The 22224-nt window shown below is 35.3% G+C and overlaps 1 protein-coding gene across 2 annotated transcripts in view; it reads right to left on the bottom strand.

The window, feature by feature from the left end:
* Positions 1–467: 467 nt before the first annotated feature.
* PAFAH1B1 (platelet activating factor acetylhydrolase 1b regulatory subunit 1) overlaps positions 468–22224 on the bottom strand; it is a 66469-nt gene continuing 44712 nt past the window's right edge. For both annotated transcript variants that reach the window (XM_061143102.1, XM_061143101.1), the window contains 9 exons: positions 18368–18452; positions 18002–18076; positions 16904–17110; positions 12009–12177; positions 9976–10078; positions 9039–9267; positions 7728–7829; positions 5272–5428; positions 468–4377 (listed from right to left, as the gene is read on the bottom strand). In XM_061143102.1, the coding sequence (XP_060999085.1) occupies positions 4304–4377; positions 5272–5428; positions 7728–7829; positions 9039–9267; positions 9976–10078; positions 12009–12177; positions 16904–17110; positions 18002–18076; positions 18368–18452 (1201 nt within the window). In that variant the 3' untranslated portion in view covers positions 468–4303. The remainder of the gene's footprint in view (positions 4378–5271; positions 5429–7727; positions 7830–9038; positions 9268–9975; positions 10079–12008; positions 12178–16903; positions 17111–18001; positions 18077–18367; positions 18453–22224) is intronic.

The following is a 22224-nucleotide window of genomic DNA, read 5'->3' as shown; positions in this document are numbered from 1 at the left end:
AACTGAGTGACTTAACTATCTCCAAGAATCCAAGACCACTGGGCAGAATAAAAAGGCTCACTCATTAGCAAGACAAAAAGCAGTTGAGTCACTTCTCCCCGGGGGTGCTGACCGCCACTTGAGGACCAAATCCTTGCAAGCGGGTTGTAAAATGTCCTTCCTGGCCTCAGCTGTAGCCACTGTCAGAAATAGCTGCTGGAGGGAAGGGCAGAGCCTTAGAAAACGGTCTGAAACTGCTCGACCCAGTGGGTTGCGGGAGCCGCTGCAGCTGTACTCCTAGCTCCCTCCCACAGCAGAGGCAGCAAAGGCAGCGCTGGCCCTGTCCTGAGGTAAGGCCCTGCTGCCCTGCCAGCAACTTGCTTCTTACTCTATGACTGGTGCTGAACACAACCCTGCTTCCTATTAGGACTCAATTTAAAAGGTTTTGAATCTGTGCACAAAAAGACCGGAAAAATAAAAATCACATCTAGTTTTATAGGCATTTAATAGTTTACCAATTGGTACAATAAGATTTTTTTAATATGCAGAAAACATGAATAAATCTTGTTTTACACAGTCTGAGAGCAACAAATCTTACTGTAAAACACAAGAGCAATATTATATACATTCCTTTACTGATTTTTTTAATTGTGTCAATATCTTCAGTTAACTCTTACAATCTGGGGAACGGTTTTCTCCAATCACCACCTCTGTAACTGTTCGTTTGCATGAAATCAACGTTCGCCTTCATGTCAGTGTCAGGATCAACTTCTAACCTCGAAGATTGTGTGTTTGTTTCTACCATCTTCAGAGTGAGCTTTAGGGACGCCTGAAGGATAGGCAGGACAAGAAAGCAGCTACTTACATGATAGAGTGGAAAGATTAAAAGGCCAGTTCAGTCCAGTCGTGACTTGTAAATCCAGCTTGCCCTCCCCCCACCCCACTGAAAAAAACTGAAACCTTTTTCACTGATTTGTACATGTTGCTTCTCTACCAGGTGATTCTTCTTTGCATCATCTAGATTAGTTAACACACTGGACTTATATACAGCTGGACAGAATATCTTTTCAGTGCTCTTTCCTTCGACAATTTTACTTTCAGTTGCTTAAGGATTATCAAGCCACCACTGTCAACAAAACGAAATATTCTTCTAAATAGTTTTTCTTTAAATAAATTAAAAAAAAAACTATTTAATGAGTGATATTATCTGGAAGTTCACACAGAAACAGAGAGAGGCAAACGAGAGCAGGGCACTGACACTAAGGAGACCGGGCTTGGTGACCTAGAGCCAAAGCTTCCAGAGACTACAGCGAGTGCCCACAGCCCGGACGGCGTGCTAACACTAGTGAGTTCTGCAGCAGTGCTCCGGGCACACAACTGGTCACACCACAATGGACAGAACAGGACAGTCTCAGTCTCCTACTAAAGTGCAAGATGCCAAGTCAAGAAGCAACTATTCTCCAAGCCATGTCTACAACCAGCTTCCGTGGCTCGCGCTGTCAGGAGCGCGGCCAGCGCGTCTTGGGCACGTTATGTCAGGGTGGCACTGGAATGTCTGTTTTTCACACACACAAAAGGTCAATCATCATTGGAGGATGCAGTTCTACCAGCTTTTTATTTCTTAAATAAGTGGCCAATTTGAGAAAGTGACAAAGCAGCAGTGAACCTCTAAACCAGTTAATAAATTCCTCTCCTTACAATCCAAACCAGTAACCTCATCATTGTACTTATCCCAGGCAAGGCACAGGGTTAGACAGCAGACAGAGAAAACAGGAAACAGGAAGAAAGGGCATCAACAGGGCAGTGTCAAACAACAGCGCAGGAAACCTCTGCAAATCTGCTTCCGGATTGTGGATGGATCACTCTCCCCCTCCCTCATTATTCAGACAGGGCTCTTTACACTTGGATCCAGTTGAGGACCATCCCTGAGATTCGACGTTCGCTGCTTCGGAAGTGGAGGATGTCTGGTAACTCAACTAAGCAGCAGGCTGTGGCACTCTCCCAACAAGGATGACTTGGTTTACAGTGACAGTTTCTCCTCATGTGTCAGTGGAAGTCACTGCAGGCTGCACAGAAAACCCAGCGACAGCGGCTTTGTTTCCTCCTAAATCGGTACCATTTTTTTTTTCCTTTATTGTTCGTATCTAGGAGTGATTTCTAGATGTTGTGGCTTACCCTTGAACAATTCGTGTTGCTACATGCTAAAAACGAATTAAAATACAAGACATTTATACATGTACAAACAAATGTTAAAGATGCACCATTTCTATGTATTTATATTTCTTAAAGTAGGACAGGAAATAGCAGCAAACGAGAACAAAGATAATCTTCCATAGCTTCTGTAGAAAAATCCAGTCAGAACAGCTAAGAGGAAACGAAAAACAGACTTCTCAATGTGAGCAGGGTTGTGAGGCAATATTGTCCTGAAAGTTATCCTACTGTATTTAAGAAATTAGCTTAAGTTGTCATTTTTGTCCTCAAAAATAGTCATTAGTTTTTAAAACACTTTTCCTTCCAGAGACATCTCTCAGGAATTAAAAACAAGCCAACAAACAAAAAGACAAAAGCTAGACATAAAGCTGCTTCTAGTAAATATATGGCCTATTCTCTGGGTGTGTATCTACAGGACATTAACTCTAACCCTTTGTCTTTTTCAGGAACCAAATTTCCACTGAATACTAAAAAGAATATTAAAAAAAAATCATGTGTAAATGGATAAATGCAATCCAAGATAAATTTCTTTGTTAAACTTTGTTATTTCATTGTTCTGTTAACTTTTCAAATGACCTTCTTTAAAAAATGTTGGTTAGCTAAGCAGTGGGATTATTTATTAATCTGCAATGGAATATTGTTTCCAAAGTCACAGATAAAAATTCTCTTAAACCTACTTGTAGTGACTTTGGATCACAATATACAACATATCAGGGATGTGTAAAATGCTCAACAGCCAAATTGGGGGTGGGGGTGATAATGGAAGTGATTTTCTTTAGCTGGGAAAAATTCCCACAGAGTCAGACCTAGTTTTCAGAAGCGTTAAGATCAAAAAGGATTTGTTCTAAAGCATGGTATTTCCACAGCAAGATTTATTCTATTTATATGTTTTAGCACTTCTTCAAAAACCCAGGACCCAAGGACATGGAGGTTGTATGTGTGTGTGATATATATATATACATATACAGACTTATCCACTTATAGATAGGCCTATATACTCATAAACATTTATATATAAACAAAAGGTGAAAACACAGTACATTTTTATGCACGCTCCATTAAACCCTGTCTTTTTTAATAAACTTGTAAAACACAGTTCAAATCGCTATCAGATTCATGTTGAAGAACAAACTGCTGTATTTCTCCCACTCCCTTAAAATGGGCAAACATAACCTTTTCAGTATTTCTTTGTCATTATGTTATGCACATTGCACATCCCTAAAAAACATCAAAAACAAATAGTGATTTGTACCATGACACACTCAATGGGAAGATTAAAATCTACTTGGGAATCACATCACTATACAGTCTAATAGTATGGAGAATACAACTAGAAGTGTGTCTAGTGTGGAAAAAGAGAAGCTTAGAGTATTACAGTGTTTTTTTTAACCTGTTTACAAAGCAGTAAGACCCAAATGAAATAAATGATTTGTTATTAGTTGCTGAGATTTTTCTTATTTCAGATTTACAGTCATTTTCTTACATAAATATACCACTAGCCTTTGCTTGATAGGCTGCCAAAACAAATGTATCCCATTGATTTGGCAAATGTGTCATGACAAAAATTCCAATATGTAATCCCCATTAATTACACAGATGGTTCAGAAGATTTTGAATTGTAGCCTTATTATCTAACATCCTTAAAGAAGATTTATTAAGCACACTTAAGTGATGTTACATAGATACACATTTCAGAAAAAGCCCTAATAAACCACCACTTTCCCCCAAATGAGGCCATCAAGTCAGGCACCAACAGACAGCAGAAAGAAAAACAGGAATTAATAATCCAACATAAAATGACACTGTCAACTATTCAGTTTAGTGCCCTAGTTCAATTTATTCAACTTCTGCCTTCTTAGGCCTGGTGTGACCAATGCCAGCCCAGGTTTTAAACCCTATGGTACTTCTAGACAACGTATGTAAATTTACAGTATACAATTTGGATTCACCATGCATGAATACTTTGTGTGTAACATTTAATAAGCTCAATCTACATCCAGAATAATTTACATGAAAGGACAATATTTATTTAAACAGAGCTCGATGGGGTAACCATGGTATCATCAGAGTGCATCCAGAGGAAAAAAGGGAGGAGGGGCCAAATGAGACTCAATCAACGACACTCCCACACCTTTACTGTTTGATCTACACTGCCAGTAACCACATATGGGGCCGTCTTATGGAAATCTGAAAAAAAAAGAAAAGGCTTACTTTAAAATCAGATTGAGCCACAGACAATGTTTAATAAGGCACAAAATAACACATTCAAATGCCAGGAATACCCATTTTTTCTTCTATTCAGCCACACATCCACCCCAAGCAGATACATCGCAAGCTTACCAACTAGGTAAGGGAAACTGAAACAATGAAATCCTATATTAAATCTCTGAAAAAAAATACCTCCCCCACTATCCTCTTTCCAACTGAGGTTGAATAAACCACTGAATTCTAACAGCAGGGACAGCCTCAATGCAGCTATTTACTGAACACTTACTATGCTCAAGGCTTAGTATTAATGCTTTATATTCATGTTTAATCCTCCCAACAATTCTGTAAGGTTTAAGCATTAGCCCTATTCTACTGCTCCATCTTCATTATTAGATCCATAATACCCTAGTGTATTATATTTACTATCTTAAATTCTAAGTTCAGGTCCAGATGATATTGAGGATGTTTATTGAGTGTAAATACAATTCTCTGAGTTCCCAGTACATGGGAGTATATACATGCCAGAGGAAAAAGGTTAAGATTTCCTTTGAGAAACTTACAAACTAGAAGGGAAGAAAAATTACCCTTCAGAGTGGTCAGTAAGCATCCTCTTCATAATTCTAGTTTCCAAAACCAATGTTGTGCAATGGAGAAAGTAATTGTTTTATTATAAGGCTGATGATGGAGAGAGTTAAGGAAAGGAGAATTTCAAACAAACAGTAGGAATCCATAAGGTCTTTAACCTGTCTTCTCTATTCTGCCCTGAAAGCCCATCTTCATTTCTTACCTGGAAACATCCACAGGGTCAGATTAAACTGTTAGGTCTGGCACTCCAAAACCTAACTGCTCAGAAACCACGTAACTCGTACATACCCAAGGAGGTAACAAAGTGTTCATGCGCATTGAGGGTCTTCATGCATCGTTTGTTCTTGTAATCCCACACACGCAGGGTCTTGTCATCAGCGCAACTCAAAATAAACTTCCCCCCAGAATGGAACAGAACTCCACGTACCCAGTTATCATGACCCACCTTAAAAACAAAAAGTTGTATGACTTAATAAAGGGATAAATAGTTTAAACAGCATCTATGAAAATAGATTGAAACTACATGCACTAAAAACGTCAATGCCATAAAGGCAAAAGGGGGAAAAAAGTCTAGGGAATCCTTCTAGATTAAAGGAAATTGGAAACTAACAAGATATGACCAGTAAATGCAACACATATAATACTTAACTAGTTCCTGGACAGTGGCTAAAATACTTATAAAGTATTTTAGGGTTACTACTAGGGTAACTAGAGAAAATTTAAATATATAATGTATTAAATTTCTTCAGTGTAGCAACTTTATTAAGGTTTTATAAAATATACTTTAGGAAATACATGTTAAAATATTTGAGGTCAAGTGTCATGGTGTCTACAGGTAACTTTCAAACTGTTCAGCAAAATCTACAATACACATATGGAGAAAAGAGAATGCTGACAACTGGCAACTCTAGATGAAGGATATGTAGGTATTTATTGCGTATCTTTATTCATCCATTCATCTACCTATATCCCCTGTCCAGCAGTTTCATTTCTTACAATTTATCCTAAGAAATAATTAAAAATGTGTAAGGTGACTAATTAGTTAACAAAGATGTTCAACAAAGCACTGTATGTACTAAGTATATCTAACAACATGAGCAAATGCCACATACCTTCTAAGTTAAAAGTCTACTGCAAAGCAGTATGTATAGTATACCATGTTCACATGTTTTTAAAAAGCCACCATATTCATCTACATAGTAATTTTTTTTTTTAACATAGTAATTTAAGAAGAGAGTTTAGAGTAGTCCAGTCCAACAGGATAGCCATTAGCCATGTATGGCTATTTAAATATAAACTAGCATTAAACAATTCAGTTTTTCAGTCTCACTAGCCACATTTCAAATGCTCAATAGTTGTCTGTAGCTAGTTGCTACCATGCTGGACAGTGCATACGCAGCACATCAACACACAAAATTCTAATGGACAGCTCTAATCAAATATACTTGGTAGTTATTAGTAGGTACGGTAAAGTGATCTGAGGGTGATTTTCTTCTATTTTCTTTCCTTTATCTGTTTATTTCTCAAATTTTCTACAATGTAAATAAACTATACTGCTTTTATAAAAGAACACCCAAAAAGAGCAAACAGTTAAAAAAGAAAAAAATGACCAAGGCGATACATCTTTGTCTTCGGTTTACTTTTCCTTCTTTGTTCTTATTTAAAACACTTTGTTATATTACAGTGATCTCTGAAAGCCACCCACCAATCACTAGAGTTACAGAAGATTCAATAAAAATCAAAAAACGTTTCTTGGAGCCACACCAAAATAAAGCAGGAAAAAAGAATCTCTTTCAGTTGAAAAACAGGAGGCAGAAACCTCCAGGGAAATTAATGGTGACCTGTGTTGTTCCAGAAGAAGAGAGCACGTGCTTTCTGATTTTTAAATGTAGATCATGTTTTCAAACAGCAACATAGTATATTTGAACTCAGCTCAGAATACTAAGAGGAAAGTTTAATTTTCTAATCAGTTCTTCTTTTTAAAATATACTGCCTATCTATTTTTTTTAATTAGAAATCTAGCATTCTAAGAATGCCAATCAGTTCCTGACGATACTTCCATATGTGTCTACCATATCCCATAGACAGACAGCCGCTTCAAGATACAATTAACACCTAAAGAACCTCTAAACAAATATTCATGCCAAATTATAAAAGCTGCCACTGGATTTAATGTCCATGGACGCCCTCAGAACTCCTGAAGGCAAGCAAGAAAGTCCATAATATCTTCTTGTAATTTATATATCCTCATACTAAAATCTAGATGAAATAGGCTCCTACATGAAATAAAGATCTCCAAGTCCCACAGCTAATACTGTTCATGTCTGAATGCTTAAAATAACCAAATAAAACTGGAACATGAGAATAGATAGTAAGTTAAAAGGATTCATTTTAAAAGTAAATATAATGAGATCAAGAAGCACAGTTTCAAAAAATATAAACGAGTCTGTAATATTTGTTTTCAACATATTTCATAGGAGATATTACATAATTTTAGAGATATAATGGCTAGAATCTCCCTCCTAGCACTGACTGGCTTTGCAGATCCACTGTATAATGTAATATTCTATAGAAATAACCTCCATATCACTGTAATGATGCTCTTAACCAAAAGTATCTTTATAAAGAAGTTATTTTAGAACTTCAAATAATTGAGATTTACTAGGAAATCACAAGGCACCTGACCCCAAAAGATATGCACAGAGTAAAAATGCGAAAGCAGCAGTGAAATTATGCAAACTCACCAGGGTCATAAGGCACATGCCAGTACTGACATCCCACATCTTGATAGTCTTGTCCCTGGATCCGGACAGTAAGAATGGTCCAGGTTTGCCACTTTTTTTAGTCTATAGAAAACATATAAAATCAAATTTCCTGGGCAAGAAGTTAGGTGACTTAAATGACAACTACCCAACAATGATCTGTATTTCTAATTTTGTAAAAAAGCATATTTTGATAAAAAACTATGTGTATTTTAGGCATACCACTTATGTTCTGAGCTATGTATACAAATGATTACTACAATCAAGCTAATCAACACAATCATCACCTCAAATTACCACATTTGTGTGTGTTCTGTGAAAAGAACACTAAAGATGTACCCTCTCAGCAAATTTCAAGTATACAATACAGTACTGTTAACTACAGTCACCATGCTGTACATTAGATATCCAGGACTTATTCATCCGAGGTCACAAAGAGGTGGATACAGACTATTACTGTCCCAGCCGCAATGAATCTATGACGTCCTAAGTAACCACCACCAGGTGGCAGTAAAAAGAAAAAAAAAACAAAAACCTGAAAATACAACTAGCCAGCCAATTAGGAAGAGATTACCCAAAAAGCTTCATTTTGAAAAATTACTGGTGGGGGTAGGTGAGGGTGATAGTCTTCATTTATTTAAAAAAAAAAAAAAAAACCCACAATAGGAATGTCGCCATAAAAAATAAATGTCAATTTTGGCTCATACAACTTATTTACAGAAATAATTATTCTGTAATTTTAAAAGTATTAATTACAAAGAATGAAATCATGAGGAGCACAAATGATCAAGAACGTCAGAGGACTCCATATGAAATATTCTTCATTTAAAACAAATGCTATTCTTGTTTTCACTTTTTGGCCATGCCACATGGCATGTGGGATCTCAGTTCCCTGATCAGGAAGCTGAGTCTTTTAACCATTGGACCACCACTGAAGTCCTGAGAAAAGCTATTCTCCTAGAAGGTGGCTTTAACTTCTCCCATAAGTTTTATTTTGTATTGGTATACTCTTAAAACAGGGACAATTATAATTAATTTATGATTAATTTAAATGACCACTTCACTTACCCTAACCCTAGCACACATCAAGGGTCAACTGACAGCAACAATAACCACTGGTTAAAAAATATAAACACATCTATCTGCAGGTTGAAAAGAATCTCAAGACTCAGAATTCTGGATGCAGATTTTATAATGCGTTAAGTGCATAAAAGAGAGACTCGGGGAAGGTCATTTAAGGTTCTCAAGTAATAACAGCCACAAAATCATGAAATAACACAAATCATACAGTACCTCAGATCCTGTTGCTTCAGAGATGGAAGAATATGAGCTTTCGGGAGCCCAGGAAATGCATTCTACCACATGCTCGTGTTCTCGAAGCTCAGCCTTGCATTCCTTTGTTGCTACGACCCACACACGCACAGTCTGGTCATTGGAACAGCTGGCTATCAGAGTGCCGTCTTGATTTGGCCGCACCATACGTACCCATTCTCTATGTCCTGTGAATGTCTTCACACAGTAGCTGTAAAAAATACATGATAATTTACACTGTGAACAGCAATCACTGGGACCCTTCCCAGAAGCGATACAAAACTAGCTATGCACTGGAACGAAGAGAACTGGCATCATATGCAAGTCAACAGAATACACGTACATTCCTGGTTAATAAAAGAGGGAGACAGGCTGGAAAGTCAAACATCAATTAAAATAAGCTGATGGAAGTATCATTAAAGAGCTAACCAAATCAAAATCTAGAAGGAAAAAAAATAGAGAGAAATATAATCTTTTAACTAAGCACACACAGTAAACCTAACAAAAGTATTTCTAGCCATATTGGGGAAAAGGCATGCTCTTACTAATCTGGACAAAACCAGTAGGTTAAGGTTTTATTGTAACAGTCATGTAATTCTAAGCACAACCAAATTAAGCCTAATGGGGCATACCTGCACAAATGTTATTTACATTTTAATTCAACTCACAGAGATCACCTAAAAGAAGACCACAGAGAAAATAAGCCATTACACAGAAAATGGCTCTCAAGGATATAGAGTTTCTTCCATAATTTCTCTGTTCCTTTTGGGTAGACATTTAGAGATTAAAACTTAAGTTTTAAAATGTTCTGTCATGGTAATCATTCTAGGTTACAGCCAAATTTACTAGAACAATCAGAACATAGTTTTGTTGTATATTATTTCTTTAAGCTGATGCGTTTTCAACTAAATCTACTTACCCAGTTTGCACTTCCCACATTTTTATAGTTTTATCCCTTGAGGCAGATACTATATGATCTCCATTGGGCATGATGGCTACTGAAGAAACATTGTGGTCATGGCCTAAAACACAAAACACAGTTAATGTATTGAGCAATATATCACCAAGAGCAATTAAACCTTAATTTACCATGAGATTTCATCACAGGATTTCAAGTATCACACAGCTACTTTAAATACAATGGAGTTCATATAAATTTGATAAGAAACTTGGATTTACACAAAAACGCAATGGAATGTTAAGGAATTAGTAACTTAATAAAACAATTCACAATGAAATAAGTAGCCAGCTCAATTTACATTTCCACCTGCACAACTGTTTTAACACGTTATTGCCTGGATACGTATTAACACCATAGGGTGTTCATTTCTGCAAAACCCACCCCCAGCCAATAATGTGTTAAAATCACAAGTAATCAGTGCCATCAGCATTTGAATATATTAATACACCGGATGTTTTTGAGCACTAAAAAACAAACAAAACAAAAATTTCCACGGTTGCTATTCTAAGATATAAAATAGAAATGAGATTTACAGAGACGAACAGAATGAATAAGAAAAATGGGCATTTGGTTCTATGTAGAAACTAGTGGTTGAAAGCTTTGTTTTTTGTATTGATGTGCACAGGAACAACAACAAAAAAAAAAAACATTATTCATAATGCTAGTTAGCTATCCTATGGCAAAAAAGCCCCAGAATATTCTCTTAAGTATCACATCATGTAAAGGAATATACAATGACTGGAAAGAACTCTTTAAGTCAGAGCAATAAGATACAGGCTACCTAACAAAACAAACACAGATTTTACAAAGGGATTCAATAAAACTCCTTTAACTGGTAAACTTCTCTAATGCACTTAAACTGGGGAGTGGGGGGCATACTATTCAAATTACACCGTCTATGTAATTGCATAGCTTTCTCATGTGCTAACATCACTGGATAATCTATTTAAAAACAGTTTATTATTAACACAGTATGTGTTCCTTATATAAAATCCAAACATCCTTATTTCATCATGTTTTAAAAAACAACAAAAATCCTTATTTAGTGACCACCTCCTATGTACCAGGTACTAAACCAGATGATTCAAGCATACAATCTCATTATCTTCACAAGTCTTATGGCTTCAATTCTTAATTCAATACTTAAGTTTTATTAATCTTACAGATTAAAGAGGTTAAAATTTCCTAACGCCATAAGTAAACAAGTAGGACTCAGAATCCAGGTATCTGATTTCAAAGCCCATGCTCTTTCCAGAAAGCCAAACTGCTTCAGAAAATAGTCTCCAGGACAAGGAGAAGGTAACAATGAGACTACAGTCTATGTGGGATATTAAAAAGTGAACAAGGGAACCTGGGTTCCAGCTTTTACTGTATCTACTCTCTAAATTCAGTTTCCCAATTGAGAAAAATGAAAAAACAAAAAGAAATTAACAACCTCAGTAACTTCATTTTCTCTTTTTCTCAAGAACGGATAGATGCCCTAGCAGTTTTTCTCATCCAAAAATATTTGTGAAAGTAACTATTTTATAACCATAAGAGACACTTCCCCAGTGGCTCAGTGGTAAAGAATTCACCTGCCATATAGCAGACACAGAAGACTCAGATTCAATCCCTGGGTTGGGAAGATCTCCTAGAGAAGGAAATGGCAACCTATTCCAGTATTTTTGCCTGGAGAATCCCATGGACAGAGAAGCCTGGTGGGCTCCAGTCCACAGGGTCGAAGAGACTCGGACACAACTACAGTGACTGAGCACGCAAGCACGAAGAGATACTTAAAACCTCAAAACAGACAACTCTCAATGACCATGACGATCCATGGATTATCTATATCATATGCTCCCCCACTGACACAGTAAGGACTGAATGAAGGGAACCTGCACATTGTTAGAAACCTTATCCTTCTCCCCGCTGCAGTACTATGTTAGAAACCATTATCCTTCTTCCCCCTGCAGTACTATGTTAGAAACCAGTATCAAAATGCTACGCCTTACCATGCATGGTTCTGATGCATTCAAAGCCCTGAAAATCCCATAGCTTAATGGTCATGTCTGCAGAACATGAAGCCAGAAGCTTGCCACTGTGGTCGAATGAAATATCCTGTACAGAGTCTGTATGCCCCTTAAGAGTTCGTTCAAAATCTCCAGTCTCATAATCCCACACCTGTCAAGTGAACAGAAAATCGGTTAGCATCACATCATTCCTTTCTCAGTTCACATTTGCACTCGGCATGCCAGTCTGGCACTTTACTGACTAACCGAGCAAGTAACAAGATAACTGTCTTAGAATCATCACATCTTCAAGCATAAACTGGTCTTTTCTCTACAGAGAAAAACGATTATTAAATAAACCTTTAAAAACACATTTATTAAGCATCCACCATATATCTAATCATGCTAGTGACTGCCACAGAACAGAGTCCCGTCTCAGCCTGACAGCAGGCGACAGACAGGTTAAAAAGTAATATAAGTACCAAAAGAAGAAAAAAAAAAATTTCATGAGCCTATGACATGAATTTATATGTAGAATATGAGTGGAATGATAAAGGAATACCCAATTCTACTAGACAAGCAGAGCTCAGACAGCTAAGAAGCCAAAGAAAGACTTTACAAGATGTTAACTGTCTTTAAATAGCAGATTAACAGAAGCATATGGTCATTTTGATGTAAAAGCACTGAGCCACAGTCACATTTTTAAAGGTAATTTTTCTAAGATGATGAAAATAATGAACTATCAAGAATAATAATTATTATAAACACATCTCAAGAACACACTGAACTTCTATTCTGGTGGTCAAAGGCTAGTCTTAAGTCTGTAACTAACAATAATTACGTACGTGCTCTAAAATCAAATGGCTGATTCCATTCTTACCATAAAATCAAATGGCTAATTCCATTCTTACCATAATAAAATGTATCTGGGATAGGGTGTATTTCAACCAATTTAAAGAAACTTAGAAAATGCATTTTGAAATCTAGAAACAATTTAAACATCCAATATTAGGGAAATTGCCACAGAGATATAAAATTTGCTACTGTAAGGAATCTATGGCATGTATACAATGTTACATAAAAAAACACAAAATTACAAAAATGCAAAAAAAAAAAGCACACAAAAATATCCTCTAAAAACATTTCTCTTATAGAAAATTTATGTATCCTCCCCAAAATAAACATATAAAAAAATTTTACCATTTAAATGTTCAACTACTTCCACATGGGAGTGATTACTGTATGTTTAGCTTTTTTCACAGTTTGTTAATGTATTCTTTTTTTTTTTTTTTTAATGTGTTCTTAACTATTCTGGAGGGGTTTTTATCATGGCATTTTAGAATTTCAATTTTCAATTATTCCAGTTTATAGAAATAACCACTTTTCACATATTGACCTTGTATCTTGGCATTCTGCTTAAATTCAGTCATAGTTCTAGCAAATTTCTGAAGAATCCTTGGAATTTTCTACACAGAAAATCATGTTATCTGCAAGTAACATTTGCAGGTAATATTTCTTCCTTTCCAATCTGTATGCCTTTTATTTCTTCTCTACTGCACCAGCTAGGCACTCTAATACAAAGGTGGATTTAAGTGGTCATTGATCCCTGGACTCGAGGGGGAAGAACTGCTTTCCACCATTAAGTATTAATATTTAGTCCACTGTGGGTTTACCAGATACCTTTACCTTTTATCAGGCTATGGAAGCTCCCTCCCTAGCTTGTTGAGAGTTTTTATCATGCTTTTCCTGAACCTATTATGTTTTTTTAACTGATATGGTATATCACACCAATTAATTTTTAAATATAGAACCAATCTTGCATTTGGGGATGAACCCTACTTGGTTATGACATACTAATTACCCCGTTTATGAACTGCTGGATTCAATTTGCTTGTAATTTGTTAAGGATTTTGCATTTATGTTCATGAATGTTACTGTATCAGTCTACAGGTTTTTTTTTTTGTATTATCTTTACCCATTTTGATATCTAATTGTTTCAACACCAAGAGTTCAGGTGAATACTTTACATTCTGAACGGTAAGGTGTGACCTTGAAGTTCACTTTCATTTCAGTTAACTTTGTTTCCATGAATTCATTAAAGAACACTGAAGCATCTTCCTCTAAAATATTAATAAATATACCCAGAACCATGTATCTTCATAAATGGTAAGCAAACACGGTAATGTAGTGTTTATAAATGTCAGGAATTAAAGATAATCAACTTTTTCTCTACTGAATATTTACCTTTTGTATGATTATAAAATAAATGCTCATGATAAAAAAATCTGTAATGTACTGATATAAAGGCAATAAAAATATCCACTATCCTACCAATGGTATGATTTTTCTGTTTTTTCTATGCTTTTTTTTTTAAAAAAAGTACAGTGACTGTGTATACTTCATTAACCCAATTTTCCCTTTGTGTCTTAGCGTAAGAATTTTTCCATGCCATTAAAAACTTTTAGCAAACGTTCTTTTAGAACTAATTCCTATTATTTTCTAAACAAAAAGGAAATTTTTTTCATTACTGTAGAAAACGTTATAGTGAAAACTTTTGAATATTGAAAAATATCCATCCTCATTCTGCAAAACTTAGGTCAGACAGTGATGGTTGAAAAAGAATTTTGAGTCAAAAACTAAGTTTTTTAGCCCTTCATATATTCTGCTAAAATTGTTCTCTTGTAAGACTGTATCAAATGTAATGACAATGCCTGCTTCATCAAATTCTTTTTTTTTTTTTTTTTGCTTCATCAAATTCTTACCACAACTGGGAACTCTCATTTAAAAAGTAAAATATTGGGGGCTTCCCTGGTGGCTCAGTTGTCAAGAATACACCTGCCAATGCAAAAGACACAGGTTTGATCCCTGATCCAGGAAGATTCCACAGGGTGTGGAGCCAACTAAGTCCGTGCGCCAACTAGCCTGTGCTCTAGAGCCTGGGAGGTGCAACTATTGAGCACACACGCCACAACCACTGCAACCTGCACTCCACAGCAAGAAAAGCCATCACAATGAGAAGCCCACACAATGCCCGCAACTAGAGGGTACCTCCTGTTTGCCACAACTAAAGAAAAGCCAGCACAGCAATGACCACCCAGCACAGACAAAAATAGAAATAAAATAAAAAAATAAGTAAAAAAGTAAAACGAAAATAGCTTGCTAGATTTGACATGTATTTTAATTTACATTTCTTCTACTCTAAGTGATGAGGCCAAAGCTCTATTCTTGGTTCTACTGAGAATTCCATGGACAGAGGAGCCTGGAGGGCTACAATCCACGAGGTCGCAAAGAGTTGGACATGACTGAGTGACCAACATTGTCTACTATTAGTAATGAGGCCAAAGCTCTATTGTTGGTTATTTTTCCTTCCTCTATGAATTACCTGTTCATGTCCTATAGTCCACTTTTTCTATTGAGATGTTACTGTTTATCATACTTGTTTGAATTCTATAAAGTTGGCAATCCGTCCTCTGCTTTACTAATTGAAGATATTTTTTCAGTTTTGTTTGCTGTTTATTTTTCTTAATATTTAAGAACTAATTCTAAGTGACAACCAGAAATAATGTTTCAGAAATTTAAATGATGCAATTAAAAATGACAAAAAAAATGATGATTTCATTAGAAACAAAGAAAAGTATTTCTAAAATAAGTTTAATCAAAAAAGGAAATAAAAACTACAAATGCTTGTCATTAACAAAACAGCCATGTATACACATTAAATAAAGACTAAATAGAAGAGAGAATTTTAGTAGTCGTTGAGATATGTGTTATGGTTATATATCAAGCTTCTAAAACTTCCATTTGTAATATTTTAAAGTTGACCCAATAGATGGCACCTTAGCAGTTTTGTTTATGTTTTTATACCACTGCTGCAAAATCAAAGGTTAAGACTGAGCTTTCCATCTATTTGACAAGCCTATCTTAACCCCATGCTTCATGACAGGAGTGCAGTTTTAAGTAGACAAGACTATCATAAAGTTAATGAATTAAATACATGTCAACATAATTTGAAAGATAATATATTAGTGTATTAGATAGGTAGTCATCTCAGCCTACAGAAATATGTAATGCAAATATGTATATAAGACTCTCTTCAAATCACTTGGCAGCATGCCCCATCGATCACCAGCCCACAGAAAGAAAGGAGGCCACTGATTTAGAAACTAAAGCAACCACAAAAGGAAAACATACAACCTGTTTAATTTGAAGAATGGGTTAACTACATACATTTAAGTCATGCCAGCATTATATGCTGACTGTTGCTATATGATAAATACAATCTTGGCAATCTACTCACATTTTCTTAGCTATACCTCTACAAATGAAAGTTAAAATCTACAACTAAATCTGAAATAATCTTTAGATAGAGAAACCTACTTAAAATTTTAAAACCATGCTTTACTCATCTTTCTGTACATGGTTTATACAACTGTCACTGTATTGTGTCTGAATCAAAGAAAACTATAAAAACAACTTTTTTCCTTATTAAAAAAGTCCTCTATTGAATTCTTTCGCACAATACATTCATCCCCTGAATTACTAGTTTTATCAGTTCAGTTCAGTCGCTCAGTTGTGTCCGACTCTTTGTGACCCCATGAACCGCAACACGCCAGGCCTCCCTGTCCATCACCAACTCCTGGAGTCCACCCAAACCCATGTCCATTGAGTCGGTAATGCCATCCAACCATCTCATCCTCAGTCATCCCCCTCTCCTCCTGCTTATAAATAAGGCAAATACTTACACTTCCAGTCTTCAAGAAGAAAAGTTATTCAAGCACTAGGTGACCTATTATTGTCCAATGTTAAATTGATGACACCCAATTTTCTCAAATTAACATTTAAAGTTGCTTTTAACAATTATCCTATTGTACATCTTTCAATTTTGAAAGAAAAACTACCTTAATTGTAGCATCCTCTGAAGCAGAGACCATAACACTGAACACAGGATGGAAAATGACTCGAGTGACTGGACTCCTATGACCACTCAATGCATATTTTTCTGGTGGACGGGGAATCCATTCTTTTGGGTCTCTTTTTTGACCAAGAGGTCCACCCGACGTAAATTCTTCTTTTGCTTCATTTAGCTTTGATTCTAATTCCATAACCTTAAGAAGGAACACACAGCAGTTATATACAGATAGATGATAAAAATTGTATATCTGGTATTTTTTAAAACTGCCTTTATTTTGCATCCATATATGCAGAATAAAATTTTAGCAATTTACAAAGCATTTGTTAGATTTAACTGAAAATTATCTGTAGTACATATCATTAAAATCTTAGTGGGGTGACAAAACTGCACACCGAGAAAAACTCAATACAATTGTGTCTTAACCCCTTAACTCAAAGCAGAATTTGGAAGGTGCTGGATACAACTTGAGGAAGAGTAGGAAACCTACCTTTATCCCTTCTAATTCTCCCATCCTTAGTAAATTCTTTCCAAACTTCATTTATATTGTACCCGTTAACCAGAATATTCATAATAAAAGCTAACATTACTGACATCTATGTGCCAAGCACTTTCCTAATAAGGGCTTTTTATGGATTAAATCATGTTATAACAACATTATTCATTCTAACTTTGCCTACTTAAAGTACAAATTTTAGGACCAGAATATTACTTATTGCCCTCACTTAGCAGATCAAAGCTCAGAGAAGAAAATGAAACTAAGAGCACATTTTAGTGCTCTTTTCCTAGCATCATATTGGTTCCATGTGTTCTTCCCATCTAAGTGTATAAATGGGTTCTTCAGTACCAATTCCTTGAAGTCAGGGCTGTGTTACATTCAACCCAGCCAGGACTCCTGTTTGCATAAGTTAGCAATGTACCAGCAATGGTCTGTATATGGCATAATGCATAGAAATGTATTTTTATTTATCTTTTTTAAGGTTAAACATAATTGCTAATGCAGAAAAAAATTTATTATGTTGATACTTTCAAAGTTTATATTTAATATAATACTCTGAATACAACTAAAAGAAAAAGATTTTGTTACCTTCTTTTGTAATCTAATAACAGATGTCCATTTTTTTTCCAAAAGACCAGCATATTTCTTATCTAATTCTTCATTCTAGAGAAAAAAAAAAGTAGATTTAAAAAAAAAAAAGAAAGAAAGAAAAAAGGGCTCAAATACAAAAGCTCAAGCCATACACACCATTCAGTCTCTAAGCCCAAACATTACTAAAATTATCTGATCATACAAAGAAGGTGTGTGTCAGGGGGTGAATTTCAAGTTTAGTGCCAAGTAAAACCATAATAACAAATGACAAGATTTTGAATAACTGAGGTGACTGCTAACTACTGATACTTCAATAAAACCTACTCATCAATTATATGAGTAACTGTAAAAAGTCAAACATACCATATCTAATTCAGCTTCCTTTTTAAAAACTGAATATGCTTCTTCATAGCCATTTGAACGAAGATAATCTGCTATAGCTCGATTTCTGAAAGACAACAAATTTAAATGACTCTTCATAAACTCTTATTTCCATGCTGAAGAAAGTGTTTTTAAAAAACTCTCATAAACCTTAAGACACTCTTATTTTAAGATTACCCTTCAAATCATACAATCATAAGAAAATGAACCACCAACCCCACAAAAGCCTCTAAAATAGTTAACCCTTCATAGCACATCCGTAAGACTGTAACACTATTCTTGAACTTAATGCATTGTTTACCTTACAAGTTGTACGATCAAGACCTGGCTTATATAACTAGTAATCATTTTGTGATAGTAATTATCAATTTTGTTCATGTTTACACTTTGCCCTCCCGTACTATTAATGCTTGTTATTCTTACACACACTCAAGGACTAGCAAGTGAAATTCACTTTTTTAAGGAGAATTGTTCTGCTAAAATTATAATTAGTATTTTAATATTAGAGACAACTTTAAACCATGAGAGTGGGTGGAAAAAAGGCACAAGCTACAAACAGTACAGTATCATAGAATAAGAAATTAATTTAAAATTATAAGGTTAGAACATCACATTTGTGGGCCATGGGATTGAAGAAAGTATAGTAGTATTATTGTGAGTCTGTGTGTGCTTCTTATAAGGCTGTACCTTCTGGCCTGTTTTATTAATGGATAATTTGATTCATTCAGAAATAAATTCTTTACATGAACCTGTAAATAGTACTACTTTGTAATTTCCAAGCAGTTCTACTTGGGCCTTCTGAAATAATACAAATAGAAAGGCAATGACTCTCTCAAGATAATTTCATCAAATACTGTGCTGTCAAAGCCTATATTACAAACTAACTTTCAACAAATAAATTACCCTTTGGTAAGAATATCCCAAATGGTAAGGAAAACAAAGATGCTAAAAGACATCTATCTATCTGTTAGCTTTATTTCCTTCTCCAGGCAACAAAGGGGAAAACATCAAGGGTTTAAAAAATCTTATGTAGTATTTGTAAATATTCACTGTTCCTACGCAGCTCTACCCCTTCCTCAGAGTCAAGCCTGAGTGCTGGAACTTTGCCTGAACACACTGCACACAGCTTACAATTGTGAAGCTCACATAACAGACAGTATGTACATGTAACACGTACAAATTATAGCAATTATTACCTTAATGGACTTTGTTTTGGTAAAGGATAGATAAATGATGATACTTTTATAGGTAAGAATTATTATTAAAGGGAGAAGAAACTATATCCTTTCCCTTACCAAAAAAAATCCCAATATTTTGAGATTAACACTAACATAGGTCAGCACAGGTCACTCATACCATTTTCTCTGCCTATACATTCACATCACCATGTATGCTTTAATCAAGTCACATATCTGTTCATTTCATTCAATACACTGAAAATCTGTCAGTAAATATTCATTTATGATATCATAGTTGTTAATATTCAAGCAATTAACAGACATACCAGATTTTATTTAAGCAATCATCTATTGCTAGACTTACAGGTTGTTTCCAATGTTTCACCATTTAAAATAATGTTACAAATAACTATTCATATAGTCAAAGTCTTTCAAACATCTTTACATTTAAGTCAAAAGATGCTACAGACTGAATATTTGTATACCCCACAAATTCTTATGTTGAAACCTAACCCCCCAAGTAACGGTGTTTGGAAGACAGGCCTATGTGAGGACGTATAACTTGTATAAAAACTTTCTATAAAGTTTTAAATCTAAAAAATAGCATTCACTGTCCTTTTGATCCTAAAACCATGCTGCTAAATTAGGCAGAAAAGTGTATAACCCCTATATTACATAATTGAGAGACTGATACATTCAAGGTCATAAAACAGGTAGTAAAGCAATTTAGGATAATAATTCCATCAATATTTACTGAGCAGGTGGGGAAGAAACTGGCCAAGTAGGTGGAACACTACACCTCCCTTCTTTAACTGGAGTTGTTCATTTTTCATATACTTCCATATACTAAATTTCTTCATAAATTTTTTTTCCATAAATGTTTTTAAAGTGTTAGAAAGGTCCAACACACAAACTTTTAAAAATCCAAATACAGCTGATTTATAATGTGCCAATCTCTGCTGTATAGCATAGTGACTGAGTTATACATACACACAGACACTTCTTTTTTAAAATATTCTTTTCCATTATGTTTTATCCCAGGAGATTGGATACAGTTCCCAGTGCTATACAACTAGACCTTGTCGTATATCCATTCAAAATGAAATAGTCTACATTTACCAACCTCCAAGTCACAGTTCATCTCTTTCCCTCCCCCTCTCCCTCTTGGCAACCACAAATCTAATCTCTGTGAGTCTGTTTCTGTTTTGTATATAGGTTCATCTGTGCCATAATTTTAGATTCCACATATAAGTGATATCATGTTTTTCTCTTTTTGACTTATTTCACTTAGTATTATAATCTCTAGTTGTATTCATGTTTCTGCAAATGGCATTATTTTGTTCTCTTTTATCACTGAGTAGTATTCCATTGTATACATGTATCACATCTTCTTTATTCATTCATCTACCAATGAATGGATAGGATGTTTCCATGTTTTGGCTTTTGTGAATAGTGCCACTATGAACACAGGGGTACCCTCTTTTTGAATTAGAGTTTTGTCCAGGTATATGACCAGAAGTAAGATTGCTGGATTATACAGTAATTCTATTTTTAGTTTTTAAAGGAAACTCCATACTGTTCTCCATAGTGGCTGCACCAACTTACATTCCCACCAACAGTGTAGGAGGGTTCAATTTCTCTACACTCTCTCCAGCATTTGTTATTTGTAGACTTTTTAATGATGGGCATTCTGACCAGCCTACACATAAATTTTTGAAACCAAGAATGACTCATGCTTTTAACCAGTAGGCTTTTGTTTTGGTAACAGGCTAGATGTGGGACATGGGAGAAAATAGTTGATTCACAAGTTTTTGGTACATGGTAATAACATTTACTTGGACAGAAAACATAGGAGAAGAAAAGGGGGAAAAAAAAGGGGAGGCAGGAATATAATTAGTTCAGTTTTAAATCTTTTGACCTGAAGTGGCTATAAGACATTTAAGTGTAGATATATGATAAAGAAGGTAATTGAATATACAGATCAAAAGCTTAAGAGATGGATTTGATTTAAGGAAAGAATCTGGGAAAATTAGTAAATAAGTACTAGTGTTTCAAACCATAAGTGGTAAAAGACACTTTGGAAGAAGGTACATAATGCGAAGATAAAAGGAAAGTAGAAAGTAAATGACAGAACCTTGAGAGATATCAAACTTGTTAAGAAGCCATCAGAAAGTGAAGAATCCTGTTATAGTACAAGAATTAAGAGATGTCAGCAAGCCAATGGAGACGGACATTTCAAAGAAATGGAAATCACTACCAGTGACAAAGATCTGAGAGAGGTAAAATATAGTTTAAAGAGTGACCAAGCAATCAGGCTATTCAGAGGTCCCTGCTGACTTTAGCAAGTACAGCTTCAGAACTTAAAGTAGCCTCAGTATTCTACTCTACAGGAAGGCTCAAAATGAACACTGTAAAATACTGGAGTTGGGGAGGAGCAGTGAGACTTGAGAATATCAGGCATGTGTACTCTATCCCATGAAAGTTAAATATCTAGTTAGTAACCATATTTACATTTAACAGTTTAGAAAAAGAGAGGTATTACACAGCATTCAGTTCAGTTCAGTTCAGTCGTTCAGCCGTGTCCAACTCTTTACAACCCCAGGCCTCCCTGTCCATCACCAACTCCTGGAGTCCACCCAAACCCATGTCCATTGAGTCGGT

Source organism: Dama dama, chromosome 5 (assembly GCF_033118175.1).
Source record: "Dama dama isolate Ldn47 chromosome 5, ASM3311817v1, whole genome shotgun sequence".
Taxonomy (NCBI): domain Eukaryota; kingdom Metazoa; phylum Chordata; class Mammalia; order Artiodactyla; family Cervidae; genus Dama; species Dama dama.
This window is presented reverse-complemented; position numbering and strand designations above follow the sequence as displayed.